This window comes from Oreochromis aureus, linkage group 19, assembly GCF_013358895.1.
Source record: "Oreochromis aureus strain Israel breed Guangdong linkage group 19, ZZ_aureus, whole genome shotgun sequence".
Classification (NCBI taxonomy): domain Eukaryota; kingdom Metazoa; phylum Chordata; class Actinopteri; order Cichliformes; family Cichlidae; genus Oreochromis; species Oreochromis aureus.
The window spans coordinates 8,910,783-8,930,027 of NC_052960.1; the positions used below are offsets into that span (position 1 = coordinate 8,910,783).

The window sequence follows — 19,245 nt, forward strand, 5'->3', positions numbered from 1 at the left end:
TTTCTAAAACATAACATTTAAGGATAGTTATAGTTTTTGCAAATAGGCTGGAATTATTTAGGTCTATATAAAAGTGGGTTGCAGAATGCCAGCTGATTGGATTTCAGCTATCTATATAAACTCATTCTTTAATCACATTACTAAAATAGTGAGGGTTGTTATGTTGTCTGTTTTCTTTTTGTGTTGTTTTGTTTTGGGGTTGTTGTTGTTTTTTTGTTTTTTTGTTTTGTATTTCAGGGAATTGTGCATGGAATTTAACCCTAAATTTAGTATTTTGTTCTGGTTTGTTTGGTTTTCTGAAGGAGGCAAACGACTAAATAAAAGGACACTGTCTTGGGACAAGGGTGGGAAATAAAGTGTTGTTGACGTGTCTGTGCGCCAATAGGACGCCGGGGATGATTCCCACGCTGGCACAATTGGCTTAGAATAAAGACCACTGCGTCCGAGAAGTTGCAGCGATGATTGGGTGTAGGATTGTGCATTGAAAATAACCAGGCAGGAGCTGCATGTTTGATAGCAGCCAGCTGAGACTGAGGGGCGTGCGATGCAGCAGGATGGTGGTTTCCTGCAGTGTTTGTGTGCCGGATTAGCCGCTACTTAGCTCCGTGTGTGTGTTGTAGAAGCAGGGCGCATCGAGCCTCCAGCCAGCCGCGCCAGGTGGATGCGCCTGCAGTGATCCAGGTCGTCCCTATGGATCGCGTCCATGGATGTCTTCAAACCTGCTTTGGACAGTAGTAGTCCTAAGGCGTGCGTTTCTTCAACGGAAGAAGCAGAGGAAGATGTTTTTCGCTGGCCCACACCGGCGAATGGCATTAGCGCCGCGCCGGATACGGGACCAGCCGCGCCGGGCTTCTGGACGGCCGTGTTCGACTATGAAGCGACTGCGGACGACGAGCTCAGCCTTCGGAAGGGGGATCTGGTGGAAGTCCTGTCCAAGGACTCCCTGGTGTCAGGAGATGAAGGATGGTGGACCGGTATGATAGCAGACCGGGTTGGCATCTTCCCTTCTAATTATGTCAGCAAAGGCACCGGCATACCGGAGGAAATACGGGCCACCTCAGAGCAGCAGTACCCCGTGCCTCCTTTGCACCGTGAGTATCCCATTGTGCTTCATACTTCTGCTAATGAAATCCGCGTACTATCACTGAAAAGGAGCACAGGGCTGCAGTCTTTTCTTTTGTCAGAGGGGGAAAGCCAGCGGAAAACCACGTAGAGTGCTGTGTCATGGTAGGCGCAGTGCACTCCTGTTGGCCTAGAAACAGGCTGCCCCAAGCATCCTTACAGCTTCAGGACCGCTATTCATCACACGGCCTGTCAAACAAACAGTGATGCACCCCACCTCAGTTCTCAAATTACAACGCACAATGTGTGCAGGATACAAGGCAGGAAGCCTGTTACAGAACTGGAATCCTGTAGATGGGATGTTCTTGGATGAAATTTGAACGTTGTTATGTGCTTCAGAAATGATTTTCTTAAGTGTCCAGAGGTGTTGCACCAATTTTGTGCAAGTGCAAGAGGGAAAGAAATGTAAAATTCTTCTCTTAGGGAAAAATAAAAGTAACTTCTGGAGGGAAATGTAGAGCTAAGGCCTCAGAAAGATACACTGAGCATAATTACAAGTAGCTATGTGTACTACACTGTGAAGCCCTAAATGAAAATACTCTTCCTTCTTATTGGCCTTTAAGCAATAAAGATGCTCCAAACACAGGTACAAAGCCACTGTTTTTTGACTGATGACTACAAATCAGCATGTGAGCATATGCAGGTGTTTTAAGGTAAAAAACCACAAATTATCACATGCTATTTGGGCAGACCAAACCACCTCAGCTGTCTTTGTTAGCAGCTGTCTCAGTCTTTGTTGGCTTTCATGTCTTCATACTGAGGCAGCTGGCCTACTTTCACACACCTGAAATATTCATCAAGGTCAGTCTGCTTACTGTTAGGACTCTACAACATGAGCATGTACAGCCTCAAACACTTAGACAGAAGCTGCTGTTCACATCAGCACATAGACCTTCTTTTCTATATAACCTGCTTTTATTCCTTCTCCAGACATTCTAGCCAGATTTTAGGACAGATGCTTATCCTTGTGTAACAGCAAGAGGGATAGTTTCTGAATTTGGGGCAGCAGGGTGGCTTAGAGCTCTAAGAAGGCCTCCTTCAACTCAATGACCTGTTTTTAAGATCCTTGCTAGCAAGGATGTACCTTGCTGAAAAGCAAAATGGGGAAATCCTAAAGGCTGCAGACAGGGTGACCCTGACTTCTAATGTCACTGGATGGCTGTAAGTACAAATACACTTAGCTGATGTTTATGTTTGTCTCATATGTGTCTTCTTTGTTTCTCAGTTCTTGAGATTGATTTCTCAGAGCTCACCTTGGAAGAAATTATCGGGGTTGGTGGTTTTGGAAAAGTCTACCGTGCAATGTGGCAGGGCGCAGAGGTGGCAGTGAAGGCAGCACGACGGGACCCCGATGAGGATTTGGAGCAGACAATGGAGAGCGTTCGTCAGGAGGCCAAGCTCTTTGCCATGCTCAGCCATCCCAACATTATGGGTTTGCTGGGAGTGTGTCTGCAGGAGCCTAACCTGTGCCTGATAATGGAGTATGCCCGAGGAGGCCCTCTCAACCGGGCTCTAGCTGGGAAACGCATCCCTCCATGTACTCTGGTTGACTGGGCTGTGCAGATTGCCCGAGGCATGCACTACCTCCACTGCCAGGCTATTGTCCCCATTATTCACCGGGATCTCAAGTCCAGCAACAGTAAGAGTCACCTCACTTTGCTTTTTATTAACAGGTTTAAGAACCAATGCTGAAAAATAGTGAAAAAAGCCCATTTTCATATTGTTTGTCTGATCTGAAAAAACAGGTTTCCTGAAGAGAAAATGTTAAAAATGAGTATCTGGCTTTGTTCTTAGAGACATGGCTTATTATTTTATTGTGAAATATTCAATTAATTGAACAACTGTCTGTGCCTTTGATGTCTTTCATGCATAATTTATAGCATTCAAAGCAATAAAGGTCTTTGATCCGTCATATGTCTTGCCATATCTGTGGGCAAAACCTGAAATATGCTGAAATGGACTTTTATTTAAGTCGATAGCATTGGTTTTCAGTGTTTAGATACAATAAGGAATGTAATTGCCAAACAAAATACAGGCCAAGAAGGTTATTATCTACACCCAGCAATGCCACGATTGCAAAGACTGACATGACTTTGTCACTGATATTAATCACTGGTGCTTAACACCTCCAAACAGCCCTCACCCAAAGATATATTATATTACAGTCTTTCTGGGACAATAATAGCTCTGGTGATGCACTCTTCAGTACCGCATGAAATGAATTTTGAAAGCAATGCTCATTCTGTGACCTGCACTGCTTGTATTCACTTTAGGAATGAGAGTAGAGAGGAAAAGGAGTTTTCATGTGTTTATGGAGCAGTTGTAATCTTGCATTTTACTCGACTGGATCCCCTAAATCCCAAGCCTATTAGTGAGGATTTGCCCAATGCTCTGTCCCAGGCTGCCTATTGGAGGCTCTGACAATACATACCCCAAGCCTCTTCCCTGCCATTGGCTTGTTCTGCAGTGATCAGCTCAGACGCCGCACTTCAATAGGGTGCTTTAAAGCGTTAAAGTCAGTCTAACTGGTTACCATCCTGGGAAATTAGGGGAAAACCCATGTCCTCATCATGGTACAGGGGCACTGCAGGACACAGCAGTTGTCATTTAGCTATTTCAGAGTTATGCCAGTGATTTATTTTCCCCCCTCCTTTGTTTCTTGTGACTCAAAATTTAGTTTACCTAGCAAAGACATACATAACATGAAAGAATAGCTATCTGTTTTTCTTTAGAGACTGCAAAATCCTTCCAAAAAGTTAAGGTACTATCTGAAATGTAAATAAAATAATTTCAATCCCTATATTTAAGTTTAAACTACCACAAAAACAACACGTGAAGTCATTGACCTTGATACTAGGACTGCTACAGGACTGAATTTAAGCACAAAACCAACATCCCACAGATTCTACATTTTTTTATTAGTAGTAAAGGAGGGGGGGGGTCCATCAGTCTGCAAAAGACAGAATGGTCATATAGTTTGACAGTGTTAAAAAAAAGATTCAGGGGAGTTCATTATCTATAGAACATGGAGGACTTCAGAATTTGAAGAACTCTCTAGATGCACAGGAGAACTCTGAAAAATAATTGATTGGCAGCAGTCTTCTGGCTCCCAGGTAAAAATTCTGTAATGAATTCACTGCTGAGTCATATCACTGTTGGCATGAATTGTAAAAACCTTGATGATTCCTTAATCTGATTCTTTAATTCTTAATTTCTTAGTTTGATTCTTAACAATCAAACTGTTCACCTTTCAGTGCTGTGGTTTCTGACTGAGTGCCTAAAGGCCTATACTATAATGCTCAGTTATATTTTGTATATATTATACACTGTTTCTACACAAACAGCTGCTCTGCACCTGAGCTCATTTAAGATGTACTGAGCTGAATGGAAAATTGTCCTTTTGTCTAACAAATCAAAATTTGAGTTTGCTATCAGAAACCTCCAGTCATTTAAAAATAAAGTACACCCTCTGGCATTTCCAAGCTTTCACATATCGGGACAAAACAAAAATATCTGGTCTTTAGCAGGTCTTAAAATGAAGTAAATATAACTTAAGATGCACATGATATATGTCAACATATTACATTATTTATTTAACAAAAACTGAGCCAAAAATGCAGATGCAGTGTGTTTAAACTAAGTGTGGTCCATAAGTCAAAAGCTTGTAGAAACACCTTCAGTAATATTAGCATAAAGTAATCACTTTCCATTTGACTTTATCATTATCTCACATTTTGGGGGAGAAATTTTGGTCTACTCTTTTTTTTTTTTTTTTTTTTTTTTTTTTTTTTTTCCAGAACAATGCTTCAGTTTATTGAGGTTTGCAAGCCTTCATTTACGCACAGCACTCTGATGGTCCTAGCACAGCATTTTAGTCCGGTTGAGGTCTGGACTCTGAACCGACCACTGTGACACCTTGATTTTTGTCTTTTTCAGCCATTCTGTTGTAAATTTGCTCCTGTGCTTGTCTGGTTGCATGACCCACTTTCAGCCAAGCTTTAGCCTCACATTTGGCTTCACAGCCTCACATTTGACTCTCAAATACTTCGGTATACAGAGGTGTTCATGGTCGACTCAATGACTTCAAGGTGCTCAGGTCCTGTGGCAGGAAAAACAACCTGTCACAGTGCTCTGCAGTTGGTATGAGGTGCTTGTGCCAATGCTGGTTTTCCCCAAACTGGTGCTATACATGATGGCCAAAAATCTCCACTTTGGTCTTGTTTGTCCAAAGGACATAATTCCATGGCAGCACAGCTTACTGTAGCTATGATGCAATGCTAATGATAGCCACATTCTTTTTAGAGAGAAGAGCTTTCTGTTTCTCTTACTGAAGTGTTGCCAAGCTTTCTGCTGGAAAAACCTAAAGCCAGACTTCATTCATTCTTTTTCTCTTTGCATTACCATGAACTTTAGAAGCTTGGTTAGCATGTTAAATGCTAGAGTCTGACACTGGGTTCTCTGAGCATGGCACTGTCTGACCTTGGGCTGAATTTCCTGGGACACACATTCCTGGGAAGACTGGCAAATCTCTTGAATGTTTTTCAGTTGTGAATCTTTCTCACTGCAGAACGATGAACCTCAAATTGTTTGCAAATGGTCTTATTAGCCTTCCCAGACTAATGGCCAGCAACAATTGCTTCTTTAAGGTCATTCCCGGTATCTCTCCTCCTCGGAATTGCATTGATATATACCTGAAAACTTATGCTTTTATAGGGGAGATCACACATGCTAATGATCAATTAATCAAGTCGTGCATTTGATTAGCATAACTGGCTGTTACTTACTGGAAGCAGTAAGGGTGTACTGAGTTTTTCAGTTTGCATCTGCATTTTGGCTTAGTAAAGCTGCTAAGAACCAAATATTGTCCTTTTGAAAAACCACTATGTAACATTCAGAAATAATAAGCGGTAAATAAATATGTGTAACTATAAAAGTTAAGTGGGTGTAATTTCTTTATGCAATGACTGTATCAAGACGACATCTCCAGGGGAGGCCTTTGCTTATTTCAGGAAGACAATGCAAAAACATATTCTGCACATTTTGGGAGATCATGGCTCCAGGTGCAAGGCTAACTGGTTTACAGCACAGACCTGTGCATCACTGAAAAGAAAAGGGATACATTATTAAACAAAAAATACAATAAAGGGGTTCCTAAGCTGTTAAGCAACTGAAATCCTTTTTCAAGAATGGGAGAACATTTCATTTTCCAAACTACACCAAATGGTCCTGTCAGGTTCTTCAGTTTCTTCAGGATTAAATATGATACAATTCATCAGTAAAGATGCTCAGCCCACTTTTATTTCTATTAGATTCAGAATGAACACTTACTTAAAATACAGACAATTATTCTCTGTTTCAACATTAGATATGTCGTCCGTAGAACTTTTTTTATGCATAGTAAATTAAATAGAAATTAGGGCATATTTAGGTACATGTATCTGAGTTTAGTTTAGGAAATTCCCCAATGAAAAATTCCCCATTTTATTCTATAAAGTAGGTCTCTTTAACATCCAGACAAATTAATTATAGTGATTAGAGAAGTGAGAAGTGAGACACCGCCTAGTCACACGCTGCTATGGTAATGAAGGGTTTGAAGGCAGCATCATGCAACTAATCCCCCAAAAAGGCGGAAAAGTTAAGATTTCTTTTTGTAAGACAGGAACTGATCTATGTGGAAGTCTCATTTTCAGTCATACTTGCAGTGTTGGCCAGATGACTGTCTGGTTTAAAGCTGCACAACTCTGTTTACAAAAAAAAGTTGGGAGTTCCTTGAACTATTGCACATTCTTGGTCTCCAGAGTCTTAGTGTTTTTGGCCATCCTCAAGCTTCTCATGTAGCTTGAAGTGAACTTGCTATGACTGTCTCTACATAACATGGTCAAAACTTGACCCATATTTTAAAAAACAGTTTTATTATAATCCACCGCATCCTATTTTATATTCCATCTTTTGCTGACCTGAAACTCTAAATTTTACAACCAGCTTAACTGCAACTCCTGCTTTAATGACACATAGCTTTGCTTTTCATTCTATCCCACTCAGCAATATGCCATTTTTATATCTGTACAGTTTCCACTGCCTCTCTGGCCTCTCCTTCATAGCCATTTGGTAGATGCTCTTATCTAAAGCACTGCGCATTACAGTGAGTGGAGCATTTTTGGCCTCAAGGGGAATGAGCTGTGTTTGTTTCATGTTGTAGTTCCCTATCAGGAGTTACTTTAGCCGTGTGTTTGGTTTCAGTTTCTTTGAAAACTCCCCGTCTAGCATTAGAGCCACATGAGCACCAGATGAAGGGGGTTCTTGATGTGCACCACAGCCTGCAGACACACCCTCCACTGGGCACAGCCACAGCAGATGGTCTGGCAATGCAGAGCTGAATGGGGGAGAAGGAGCATGTGGTTAGGAGGAGTGCTGTTTTGCTTGCGCATGTTGGGATTGGGTTCTTTTTTAATGCCTAATGGTGAAAATGGGTGTGTCGCAGCAGGGTATTTGTGTAGTTTAAGCATATTATCAGTGTTTGTCTGAGATTTGTGCTGTTAAAATACACAATGAGGGATTGTCACTGATCAAGGGTGGTGGTTTTCATCTCTGCTTTACTGTAGTAGCTCACCATTTCTTGGTTTCTCTGTTTGTTCTCTCCTTTTCTCTTCTCCGCTTTTATCCTTCCAATCCTTTCATCATGGCCTCCCACCAACCGCACCCTGTTTTGTTGAATCATGACATGTCCAATTTTTTGCATTTCCACACACATTGTGTTTTATCATGGGACTTCTGCTGCTGCCTTCCCCAACATTTCAACATTTCTGATGATGATTACCTGAAACCTTTTATTTTTACGTCAATCCTCCCACCAATCTGCACGTATACCTCCCCTTCCCACATCCTCCAACCTCCCCCCCCCATCATGTAATTGAAATTCCCTCATCACTTCCCCCTCCAACATTGCCACCCGCTCCAGTCCTTATCCTTGAGAGGGTTGAGATGGAAGATCTCAGCAACAAGACTCTGAAGATCACAGACTTTGGACTGGCTCGAGAGTGGCACCGCACAACCAAGATGAGCGCTGCCGGCACCTACGCCTGGATGGCTCCTGAAGTCATCCGCTCATCTACATTCTCCAAGGGTAGCGACGTTTGGAGGTGGGCAGGGGAGGGTGTTTTTGCAGGGAAAAAAACAAAAGCATCATGTTGTGGAACTGGTCTGAAATGGTTAAAACACCACACACTAGAAAAAAGTTCAGCCCGGGCAGCAGTTGCCATAGTGACAAAGCACAGACTGACACATGGGAACAAGAACATTATGTTGAGTTTTATGAGAAGGGTACACAAATGCAGTGCATGTAACCGTAGCTTTATGCACTGTGATATTTTATGCAAGCTGACATACCAATGGATAATCAGGAAGCAAAAAAGATCAATTTTTAAAATATATTTGTAATCACATATCTGATTTACAGAAATGTGTACAGAGTAACACCTGCAACCCTCACACCCATAACTGCTAAGATATTCTGCACATACTTAGCTCATGTGTTTTCATTTCCATATTTGGTGTGAGAGCAGAGATCTCATACATTCATTTCAGTGTTATTTATTATGCTAAAAGTTGAAAAGGCCGGTCATGTAGCTGATTGATTTACTTTGCAGTCATGTTTTAAGCAAGACTGTCAAGCATGTGGTGGTTTTAGCTTCTAATACATGATAATTTGTCTCCAGTGGTGTATCACTGGGTGTCTGGATCATTGGTTATACTAAATTAGTAATCTGAAGATATCAGTGGGAGTTCTGAGAAACTGAAAGGAATATTTGTCTGGAAATAATCAGCAGAATATTTAATAAAATACATAACAATGCCCAGTTTATTTGGAAAATTTAGATATCATGATTTAGCCTAATATCCTCATTTCCAGCTCCATGCTTTTATTCTTAAACTGTGCTTGAGTAACTCTGCATGATTTACAGGTCAAAGTAATTTAAATTTATCTTTTGTGCTGTCCTTTGGTGAATCCTCTCAGTTCATGCATCTGAAATAGGCCTTTTAGTTTCCTTCACAAACCCTTTAAACCAGCTTTCTTCTGATTGGCTGCCTTTCATTAACAGAAGGGTTACACAGTGGGTGGGTGGGTAGTCTGTGCTCTCAGCCAGAGCTGTACTCCTGGAGAGACAGTAAAGAGGATATCCCCACTCTGAGATATCATACAGAGCCAAGAGCAGTCTGAAGCCAAGTCACACCAAATCAAGCATCAGTGTATGTAAATGAGATGACAATTTTTCCACTTTGAGTGTCTAATTTAGGTATGTCATTTCAGTGTGGGAAGGATATTGGTGGTGGGTTTAGCACCGTCAGCTCTGAGCCTGCCGGTCACCTGGGGCGTTTCTGTGTTGATTTTGTTTGATCTCCCTGTGGATGCACACGTTTTCTCAGGGTGTTCCGGCTTCCTCCCACACAAACATGTCAGGATAAAAAGTTATTTTTAAATTAGGTGTAGGGGTGAAGTGTAAACAGCTGTCTGTCTGTGTTAGCCCTGTGATGTACTGTCCAGGCTGTCTCCCACCTCTCGCCTAATGAAAACTGGGATAGACTCAACCCTTCTGTCACCCTGGTTGGAAAACCAGTTAAAGGAATGAATTAATAGACTTTAAAAGTGGTTAATTCTCACAGTTCCCTGACGTTATTGGATTAATAACTTGTTTGCGTTATCACATATAGTGTGAGAATTGTGGGAGCCAAGACCAAGAAGTATGCATTATAAAAGTAACTCTTTTCTCAAGGGTGCTGAGAAGAAAGGGGAATTATTTCTTCTTCCTAATCAATGTTCCACCCTGATGTAGCATAAACACAGATCAAATACAGTAATTCCTAAGAACAGTGGTTTGTTTTGACCTGTTTAATTGCTATATAGCTGTGTAGACAGTCAGGGCATAACTTGTGTCATTATTTCCAAATCCTTCTGATCTAAATCTGTCAAGACTAACCTGTCATACACGAATCTTCACGCATTCCTGATTTATTTGATTTCTTGGTTATTTAGCTCCAGTATTAGTCACATGGATCTGTGAGCTTCTTTTCTGTCCTGTTGACATTTTCTCATTTTGACCTTTTTATATCTCACCTTGGTATTTAAATGAGTGGTGCACAAATGCAGTGCCACACTAATCTTTTTTGACATTTATTCAAATAAAATGGGTTTGGTGAACACTCACAGTCTCTTTCAGCAAGCATCTTACTTAACATTCATATATTCATACACACTTTTAGCTTTAGAGGCAGACTGACAGATATTGTGCAAGTACTTCTGCATATGCATCAAGCTCCTTTCTCCTGAGAGCACACTGGAGAAGCTGTTGATGTTTAGTTGTTTTTTTTTTTTGTTTTTTTTTCAGTTATATATCCAAATTGAATTCATGAATCTTTCAGTTTCAGTTTTTTTTCAGCAACTGTTTTCTACGTTTTCCTTTTTTTAAAATCTAAAAGTTATGGTGTGCTGTTGTGGGAGCTGCTGACTGGAGAAGTCCCATTTCGTGGTATCGATGGTCTGGCAGTAGCTTATGGAGTGGCGATGAACAAAATGGCCTTGCCAATCCCGTCTACCTGTCCTGAGCCCTTTGCACGTCTTATGGAGGGTAAGAAAACAACATCATTTAATGTTCATGTGAAGTGTTGCCCTTCAGCTTTGATGAGAGGAATCACATATATATTTGAGATTCGGAAGCAAATATGTCAACCAGATGGCAGTTTGTTTTCCCAAACATACCACAGATTTTCTTTTTTCTTTTTTTTTAATTAAAAATCAGATGGTTAACTACAAGATTCCTGTGTGTTCAGATCCTGTGAACCATAACTTACAAGCATCAAATTTGAACAGAATATTTTATTACTTTCTGGAAACAGTTAAAGAGCAAATTTGCTTGGATTGTGTTTCATCTGGTGCCACAGACTGCTGGAGCCCAGACCCTCACTCTCGGCCACAGTTCACAGCTATCCTAGACCAGCTGACGGCCATTGAGGAGTCAGGCTTTTTTGAAATGCCAGCAGAATCCTTCCACTCTCTCCAAGATGACTGGAAACTGGAGATCCAGGAAATGTTTGATCAGCTGAGGACCAAGGAAAAGGTAAAGATGAGAGGTCTTTGATGTAGGTAGTTCGGAAAATTGCTGGTTAGGATTTAGAGTCATTTGAGGGGGAAAAAAAGTGCATTTGTGAGGTCAGACACTGACGTTGGGTGAGAAGGCCTGGCTCAGTCTCCCCTCTAATTCATCCAGAAGGTGTTCTGTCGGGTTGAGGTCAGAACTCTGTGGAGGCCAGTCAAGTTCTACCACACCAAACTCGCTCATTCATGTCTTCATGGACTTTGCATTGTGCACTGATGCACAGTCATGTTTGAACAGGAATGGGCCATCCCCAAACTGCTGCCACAAAGTTGGGAGCATGAAATTGTCCAAAATGTTTTGGTATGCTGATGCATTAAGAGTTCCTTTCATTGGCACTAAGGGGCCGAGCCAAACTCCCGAAAACAACCCCAGTTTTGGGATGTCCTGAGCTTTTCTTTTTCCCATTCACTGTAAATACAGCTTTGTTTTTACTGTAAGTTTTAGTGTTGTTGTTTTTTTAAATTCACCTCTTGTATTTGGATTTCCCAGGAGCTGCGATCGTGGGAGGAGGAGCTGACCCGAGCGGCACTGCAGCAGAAGTATCAGGAGGAGGCGTTGAGGAGGCGGGAGCAGGAACTAGCTGAACGTGAGATCCACATCCTGGAGCGAGAGCTCAATATCATCATTCACCAGCTCTACCAGGAAAAACCTCACGTGGAGAGCAGGCAGGGCAAGTTCCGCCGCAACCGCCTTAAACTCAAGGATGGGAACAGGATCAGCTTGCCTTCAGGTAATGCAAACAAATATGGTGCTTAAACACAAATCATAGTTACACAATAAAATATTTTACCCTTGATTGATTATAGCGAGCTGAAATGAATTTATAGACTTTGCCTGTATGTTTTGTCCCATTGTTTATGCAAATAGTTGTAATTATTACTAATTATATTTTCGTTTGTTCATAAAAACTCATTCCCATCAGCATGACAAGCAGTGTCACATGATCAATAAAGGAAATCATACTGACAAGCTCTTTAACAAATGTGTGGTTATTGCTGCTTTTATTGCTCTTAGTTGGAATTTTTCCCATAAAAAGCTTTTTTTATGGCTTTGCGATGACACTGAGACATTGCTTCGAGCTGTCTTCAACTTTGTCACTTGAGTCAACATAGCTGGGGTGTGGCGTCACACTCAGATGACAGATAATAGCAATAGTTTCCTCGTGGGTAATCACAGACTGTATATAAAAGATAGGTGTCACTTCCAAGCCCTACAAGTGAAGGCAGTATGTCCCAGTAAGTCCCTTTCTTCATAATAACAGAAATTCTTACATTTTCCCCTGAAATGGAGTAAGTTGCAGGAAGTTCTCTCACTGAAACAACTGAAAATGAAAACATGCTGCAAATAATTAAAAGAAAATGGGTTGGGGTATACCTACCTTTACATGACATATATTACCTTGAAAACAAAAGCACTTCTGACAGATTTGTATAAAAAAAAAAAAAAAATGACAGGGACTTTGATCACTTTCTTGTATGTTTTTTAATTTCACCAAACAGCAGGCTATCAATCCTTTTCACTTCTTTACTTGTCTCCATAATTTATCGTCTTTTCATTGCTCATACCGAGGCTCATACCAAGGCTGACGTGTGGCTGGCTCTGAGCTCTCTGAGCTCTGGATAGCTTGAAATTTAGCCACTTTTCCTTTGTTAGTGTCTCTGAAATGTTTATGCTCAGCTGGCGGTGATTTAGGTTTGTTGGTATGAATATTTTCGTGGTGGTGCCCCTACAACAGGGATGTGAAATGCATTTTATATTGTGGGCCACATACTACTGACTTTGATCATAAGTGGGCTGGACCAGTGAAACTACTTGATTGCAGTATGGATGGCAAATGGGGGGAGGGTGTATTTATTAATAGAAAATCTGTAAAACTGTAAATCTGTGTATGCCTTCATAATTTCAAATGCCATCCAGTGTGCTGGATTGGAATCTTTGATAGGTCAATTCTGCCCATCATCATCATCATCATCATCATCATCATCATCATCATCATCATCATCATCATCATCATCATCATCTTTATTTAAAAAATAACCACAGCTGACGCAAAGTGCTGTACTAACATAAATAAAAGAAAGCCAAATAAAAGAAAAATATTTAATTAGTTAGTTAATAACTAATTTCATTACAAGAGAAACTAAGTCTCACTAAGGTCAAAAGCCAAAGAATAAAAATGGGTTTAAAGACATGTTTTAAAAGTGGACTCATATTTAACAACCCGCCCTACAGCCCTATTTTAATGAACTGTGTCTTCTTCACTCACAATGAAGAACTCACTAATGGTCATAGCCACACGCTAACATGTTGTTAGAGAGTGAATGTGCATGTGCATGAAACAGACTGGCTTGTAATCAAACAACTGGGACCTCTAAAGATCACTCAAATCAGTGAATCTCTAAAATGAATGTGCGATGTTCATCTTTTATACAGTATCTGTGCATAATGCTCTACAACTCTGACAATTTCCAATTATTTTAATAAAATACGCACTCAATTATCAGTCCAGACATTGTAGAAATAAAGATTAATCAAAATTGTTCTCTATTACTGCTGCCAGCTATTCATGTATTATAATTCATATTACTGTCTGTCTTTTTTTTGTCTTGGATTTGCATTTACTAAGGTACCGCATACACAATTAGAAAAACTAATGCAAGTCTGATGAAATATTTTAGATTTTCAGCACAAAATCACTGTGCAGGCATCTCCTTCCCATGATCGACGGAGGAGTTTGCTTAGCAGCGGTTCCAGCCCTCCCACTAGTCCACCGATGTTGCCTCGCCTGAGAGCCATCCAGCGTAAGCATAATACAGTTTTGTATCATTATATTTCATAACTTATTTAAATCTTTTAGCAGATCAAACTTGTTATTGGCTCATGTAGTTTCCTTTTTTATTTGTTACTATTCTTTAAAACCCATTTTGCATTTTCCTTCTGAAGATTTAGCAATATGTTATTTTCCAGTCACGCCGGGGGAAGGTTGTACAGGTTGGGGTCGCAACACTTGTTTTCAACCTGATGAGGAGGAAAGTGAGAGGAAGGGGTCAAGAAAGAAGGGCAGAACTCGTGGATGTGGCCCATACAGAGAACATAGCGCTGATGCAAGGTGAGGAGACTGTATTTTTGCGGAGGTTTTGTGGAGTAAGGCTTATACTTTTTTGTTGCATTCCAATATTTAAATTGCTTCTAAAGGTAAAAGGCGTGATTTGGAATACAAAACCCTTTCTTGCTCACAGTGTGAAGCCTCCCCATGAGGGCAGCCGACAACGATCCTGCAGTGCCCCAAACCTCCGCAGATCCCCTAGACACAGCCCAGCAGTGCCTGGAGTGCCAAGCCTTGTGGAGATGGGTGAGTAGGAAGAGCGTAGTAGTTCTGTTTTGTCTGACATATGCACACTCCACATTATAATAGAGGGAACAGCTGTAGCTTAAAGGTGGCAGGCTGGCTAGAAGTGAGCTGTTTCACTCCCACGCGGTTCTTAGTGGTTGGCCTGGCAGACTCGCAGATGTGCATGTTTGCAGCTGTATGAAGATTATCCACTTTCAGCAAACTGAATTTAGAAAGATGGAATTTGAAATACTAATAGACTTCAGGTCATTTACACTATTAAACGTTCACTATTGTTTCTGTGAATATATCAAGAAAAAAAGTTTTATGTGTATGTTTTTTAACCAATTAAGTACGTTTTATAGTTCAAACATGGTACTTTTTTTCAGAAAATGAAGACTGCTGCTTCACTACTGAACCAGGAGCAGCTCCTGGTCAGTCCTACCTCTGCATTCCCTTCCATAAGGAGACCCACACTGCTGCTGCCGCTGCTGATGGTGATGGAGATGAGTACTGCCTCAGCAGTCAGGTGCCAGGAACACCACCATGCAGGAAGAGCCCAGGTGGAAGCAGACGCTCTGAACTGGTTTTGCTGGGCTGCGGGGCTCTGCTTGCAGCCGTCGGGCTGGGCTACAACTTGCTAACGTTGGCCCAACCGGAAGAGCATATCAAACCACGCTGGGAGGGCTTTTTCCATAGAACGGGGAGCCAGAGGCGAAGCACAAGCCCCCCGACGCGCAGACTATTCCGGCGGGAAAGCCCGCTCAAACCGTCGGCACCCTCACTACCTGAACGAGGCTTACCCTCCTCATACACACTGCTGTCTTTATCATCAGTGTCTGACTGCAACTCCACTCGCTCGCTGTTGCGCTCTGACAGCGAGGAGCTGTTGGTCTGCCGCCCTGCCTCACCGCCCACACAGCCTCCTCTTCCCTCTCATGTCTCACAGCATCAAGCCATCCAAACTCCAATCAACCCACTGGTCAACACACACCTTGAGAGCTTCAAGCGCAACCCACGCCAGTCGCTCACACCCACACATGTTCCCTGCACCACAAGTTCCTCACGCAGCCTCCGTCGAACACCATCAGACGGAGCCATCAAGAAGAGCTGCCCACCTAATAATCTGGAGCCATTACCGGAAAAAACAGCATTAGAAAACACAGGTAAAGTGTTGACTGTGTTTTGTTTTTTTTGTTTACAGTTAGAAGTCGAAGTGGAATCTTCTACCTTTGTCTGTGTGGGTTATCTCCTGGTACTCTGGGGAACTCCCACAGTCCATAGACATGCAGTTAGTGGGGTTAGGTTAGTTGATGATTTTTTAAATTGACCATGTTGTGACTGTGAGTATGAATGGTCTGTGCAGGTTCTCAGTTAGAGCTTGGAAAGAAAAGCGACTGGACTTCTTTAAGTTTCTTGAAGATGTTTCACTTCTCATCTGAGAAGCTTCTTCAGTCCTGAAACATGAATGGTTGTCTGTCTCTTTATGTTAACCCTGTGTCAGACTGGCGACCTGTCCAGGGTGTAATCCAGCTCTCGCCCTATAGTAACTGGGTTAAGCTCCAAGCCTCCCCCAAGTATGAACTACATAAATAGAAGAAAATGGATGGATGATGTTTTGTGGACTAATTGGATTTGTTTTTCTGGTTCCCATGATGTCTAACATAAATGTAAGGAAGACAGAAGCCTGGGAAAACAGGATTAACAGTGTTAATTAAGCATCAACACCAGCATGTTGCCATTATTATGTTTTAATCATTGCATTAGCCATTAGCTGAAAAAAAAAAAAAACATAAATTCTGTGTGGAAAAGACAACATTTAAACAATCATATTTATTTTAATCAAACGTTTTCTGAGTAGGTAAAACCAAAGACAAATGTGGATGTGGCTTACAAATCTCCAAAGAGATGCTAGATTGCAGCTTTATACTGCCTGCATTCTGAAAAATGGCCACCAGGGGGTGACACGTTTGGCTGCTAAAAGATTTTCTGTTGCAAAGTCTAAAAACCTGCGCCATTGCTCTATTACCTCAGTAAAAACTTTTCCTGTGATTAAGTGAATTCACAGTCGGACCTCATAATGTCTTGTTCAAGCTAAGTTGACGAGTGAGTCACAGCATTTCTGCTATGTCCATCATTTATATACAGTCTGTAGGTAAAGCATCCTTAATCGAATGAAGTTGTTTAGAATCATTTCCAAATAGCTGATATTTAATAATAATATCCTAAATTTTTGCCAATTAGCAAACTTTTATTCTGCTACAACAGGTGGCTTCAGAGTTTTAAAAGAAGACTGTTCAGAGGTCCCTCGGCTGCCCGATCCAAATGTTGTCTTCCCACCAACACCTCGCCGTCGCTGTCCTCCCGAACGCCCCAAAACCTTGGACTTTGTGGCACGACCTCGACCTTCACCACGAGCGCGCTCCGAAGTGTTTTGGGCAGAAGCGAGGCCCAGGGGAAACGGACAGACCCTAGGTAACGGCGACTCCCCTGCCCACACCTCAAGCACAGAGACTCCACCCACCGTAGAGTTCGGGAGAGACTCAGCAGTGCTACCCACACCCATGGAGGCCCCAACACCGTACTCCCCACGCCGGAATGAAAATTTGTTGGATCAGCTGGATGAGGGACAGTATCGGGATGGAACAGTCCCGCTCTGCAGACCGGAGACGAGTGTTCCTAAAGACTCACCTTACCGCTACAAACCAGGATTCTGGTCATAACCCACCCTGACCCTCATTGGCCCTACACAACATGGAGACTCTACGTGCTGTTAGCTTTTGGATGACCACAAATTTGGGTCAGTTAGCAATCTGGAATTTATTCACCTTTCTCCATCTACACAGTGGTCGTAAATGCTAGGAAGATATTTACTGTGAAAACACTCCCTTTCTGGCATTTGTTGCAGCAAATCTTTAAATCTTGCATCCAAAACTGCTCAAACAAAAAAATAAAAGAATTTTAAAATATTATCTGACCCAAGCCTGCTTGATTATTCATTAGACGAAAGAGATTTCATGTGTCATTTATTTTTTTCTTTCAGACTAAAGTCATTAATGGCTTTCACTTACATAAAGCTTTGCATACTTGTCTTGATTTTATGCTTGAGTTAAAGATTGTGCATTTAATAAAGTGCACTTTTGAAAAGCATCATGAATGTAAAGCATCAGGTTTTCCCACTGTCAAAAACCTCTGGCTCTGCTTGTCTGTAAAAGCATTGTGTTATGTGAAATCCTCTGTACATGTATATCACCCACTCCTGTTCTCATGGCAGATGGATTCCTGTTTTGCACCTGTTGTCACCAGTCACTTCTACTATCCCAGTGATGGGGGATGTTCTAGTATAATATGTGCACTTCTTTGTATTAGCAACCTACAGTCTAGAAACGGTCTCCGTAAACTAATGTCTGACGTCGTCTCGAGCTCTGTATGGTGACCATAAAGAAGAATGTCACTACCGCTTGGGTTCAAAAGAGAGACCATTCCCTTTCCTGTCTACTATTTGGTGTAATCCTGCAAGAGCAGCCAGAAGAGAAACATTTCTCCAAACTAAAAAGGGAACTTTGTGTTTGTAACTATGTAAATTGTCTGCCTCATAAATTGTTGATAGATGATGTAATGAGGGATACAAAGTGGCATTTAGGTTATGTGAGCCTCAGTGATGAAAGACTTCACTTTCAAGCAGGCCCTGGTGGCGTGTGGAAGTTTAGCCTGGGTTATTTTTATATTTGCGTTTATTTCATTGTATTTATTAAGTAATTTATCTGATGATTTATTTTTATATCATTTGTTTTATTTGCCTTGTGGGTTTTCGACACTTATTAATAATTTCCATAAATTTTTTTTAGTGTTTTCAGCATCTGTGCGAATAAACATTCGGTCTGTTCTGATGTTGCACTATTCAACAGATTTCATGACCACAGCTACATATCAAAATTTTAATTTGATGACAATTTTTAGTCATTTTATTAAATAAAAAATAACAAGTTAGCAGCTTTGAAATAAATAGGTGCTAAATGCATTTAAACTGGGATTTTCCTCACTGGAGTGAGGTAAATAATGTGTTTTCAGATTCTATTTGTTTTAATTTCCTGGACAGAGCAGTTTATAACAAAATAAAAGATATTTAGGCAGTGATTTACTGTGCCTCTGCCAGAGATTAATCCTGTTAATTAACTGTAAATCCACCACATTAAAATAGAGCAACAATTATGTGAAAAAAATGAACAGAAATATTCTCTGACTTCAGTCTCAATGCCTGATTCTCTCATTTTATTTCCAAATGTTAAGTGGCCTCTTATATTTCAGCTGTCTTTATTCTAAGTGTGACCCGATGTACTTGTGTATGTGAATGCTTTTTCAGAATGTGCTCATGCTCAATGTAGAAACACGGTATTTCAACTATGGGCAGTAGTTGAAACAAACTTAAGGTGTCATGTCTGAAACGTTACCACGAATAAGCTGAACTGTTGCTCATGCTGGGAACAATACTGTTAATGACTGATTTGTATTGCACTGGAACACACTTGAGTAAAATCATAGTAAACTATTTAACTGGATCAGTATTTCTTCGTTAAGCCTCTGCATTTGTTTATGTGACTATTAGCCATGATGATAACACAAGCGTGTATTCACTAGGCC

The 19,245-nt window shown here is 41.1% G+C and overlaps 1 protein-coding gene across 1 annotated transcript; it reads left to right on the top strand.

Annotated features, from left to right (window-relative positions):
* Nucleotides 1-309: 309 nt before the first annotated feature.
* map3k9 (mitogen-activated protein kinase kinase kinase 9) lies at nucleotides 310-19,100 on the top strand. The gene is made up of 11 exons (XM_031733392.2): nucleotides 310-1,091; nucleotides 2,348-2,761; nucleotides 8,081-8,261; nucleotides 10,597-10,745; nucleotides 11,059-11,234; nucleotides 11,763-12,003; nucleotides 13,952-14,074; nucleotides 14,241-14,382; nucleotides 14,513-14,625; nucleotides 14,994-15,770; nucleotides 16,873-19,100. Exons 1-11 carry the CDS (start codon nucleotides 704-706, stop codon nucleotides 17,325-17,327), a joined length of 3,159 nt encoding a protein of 1,052 aa, XP_031589252.1. The 5' UTR covers nucleotides 310-703; the 3' UTR covers nucleotides 17,328-19,100.
* Nucleotides 19,101-19,245: the final 145 nt, after the last annotated feature.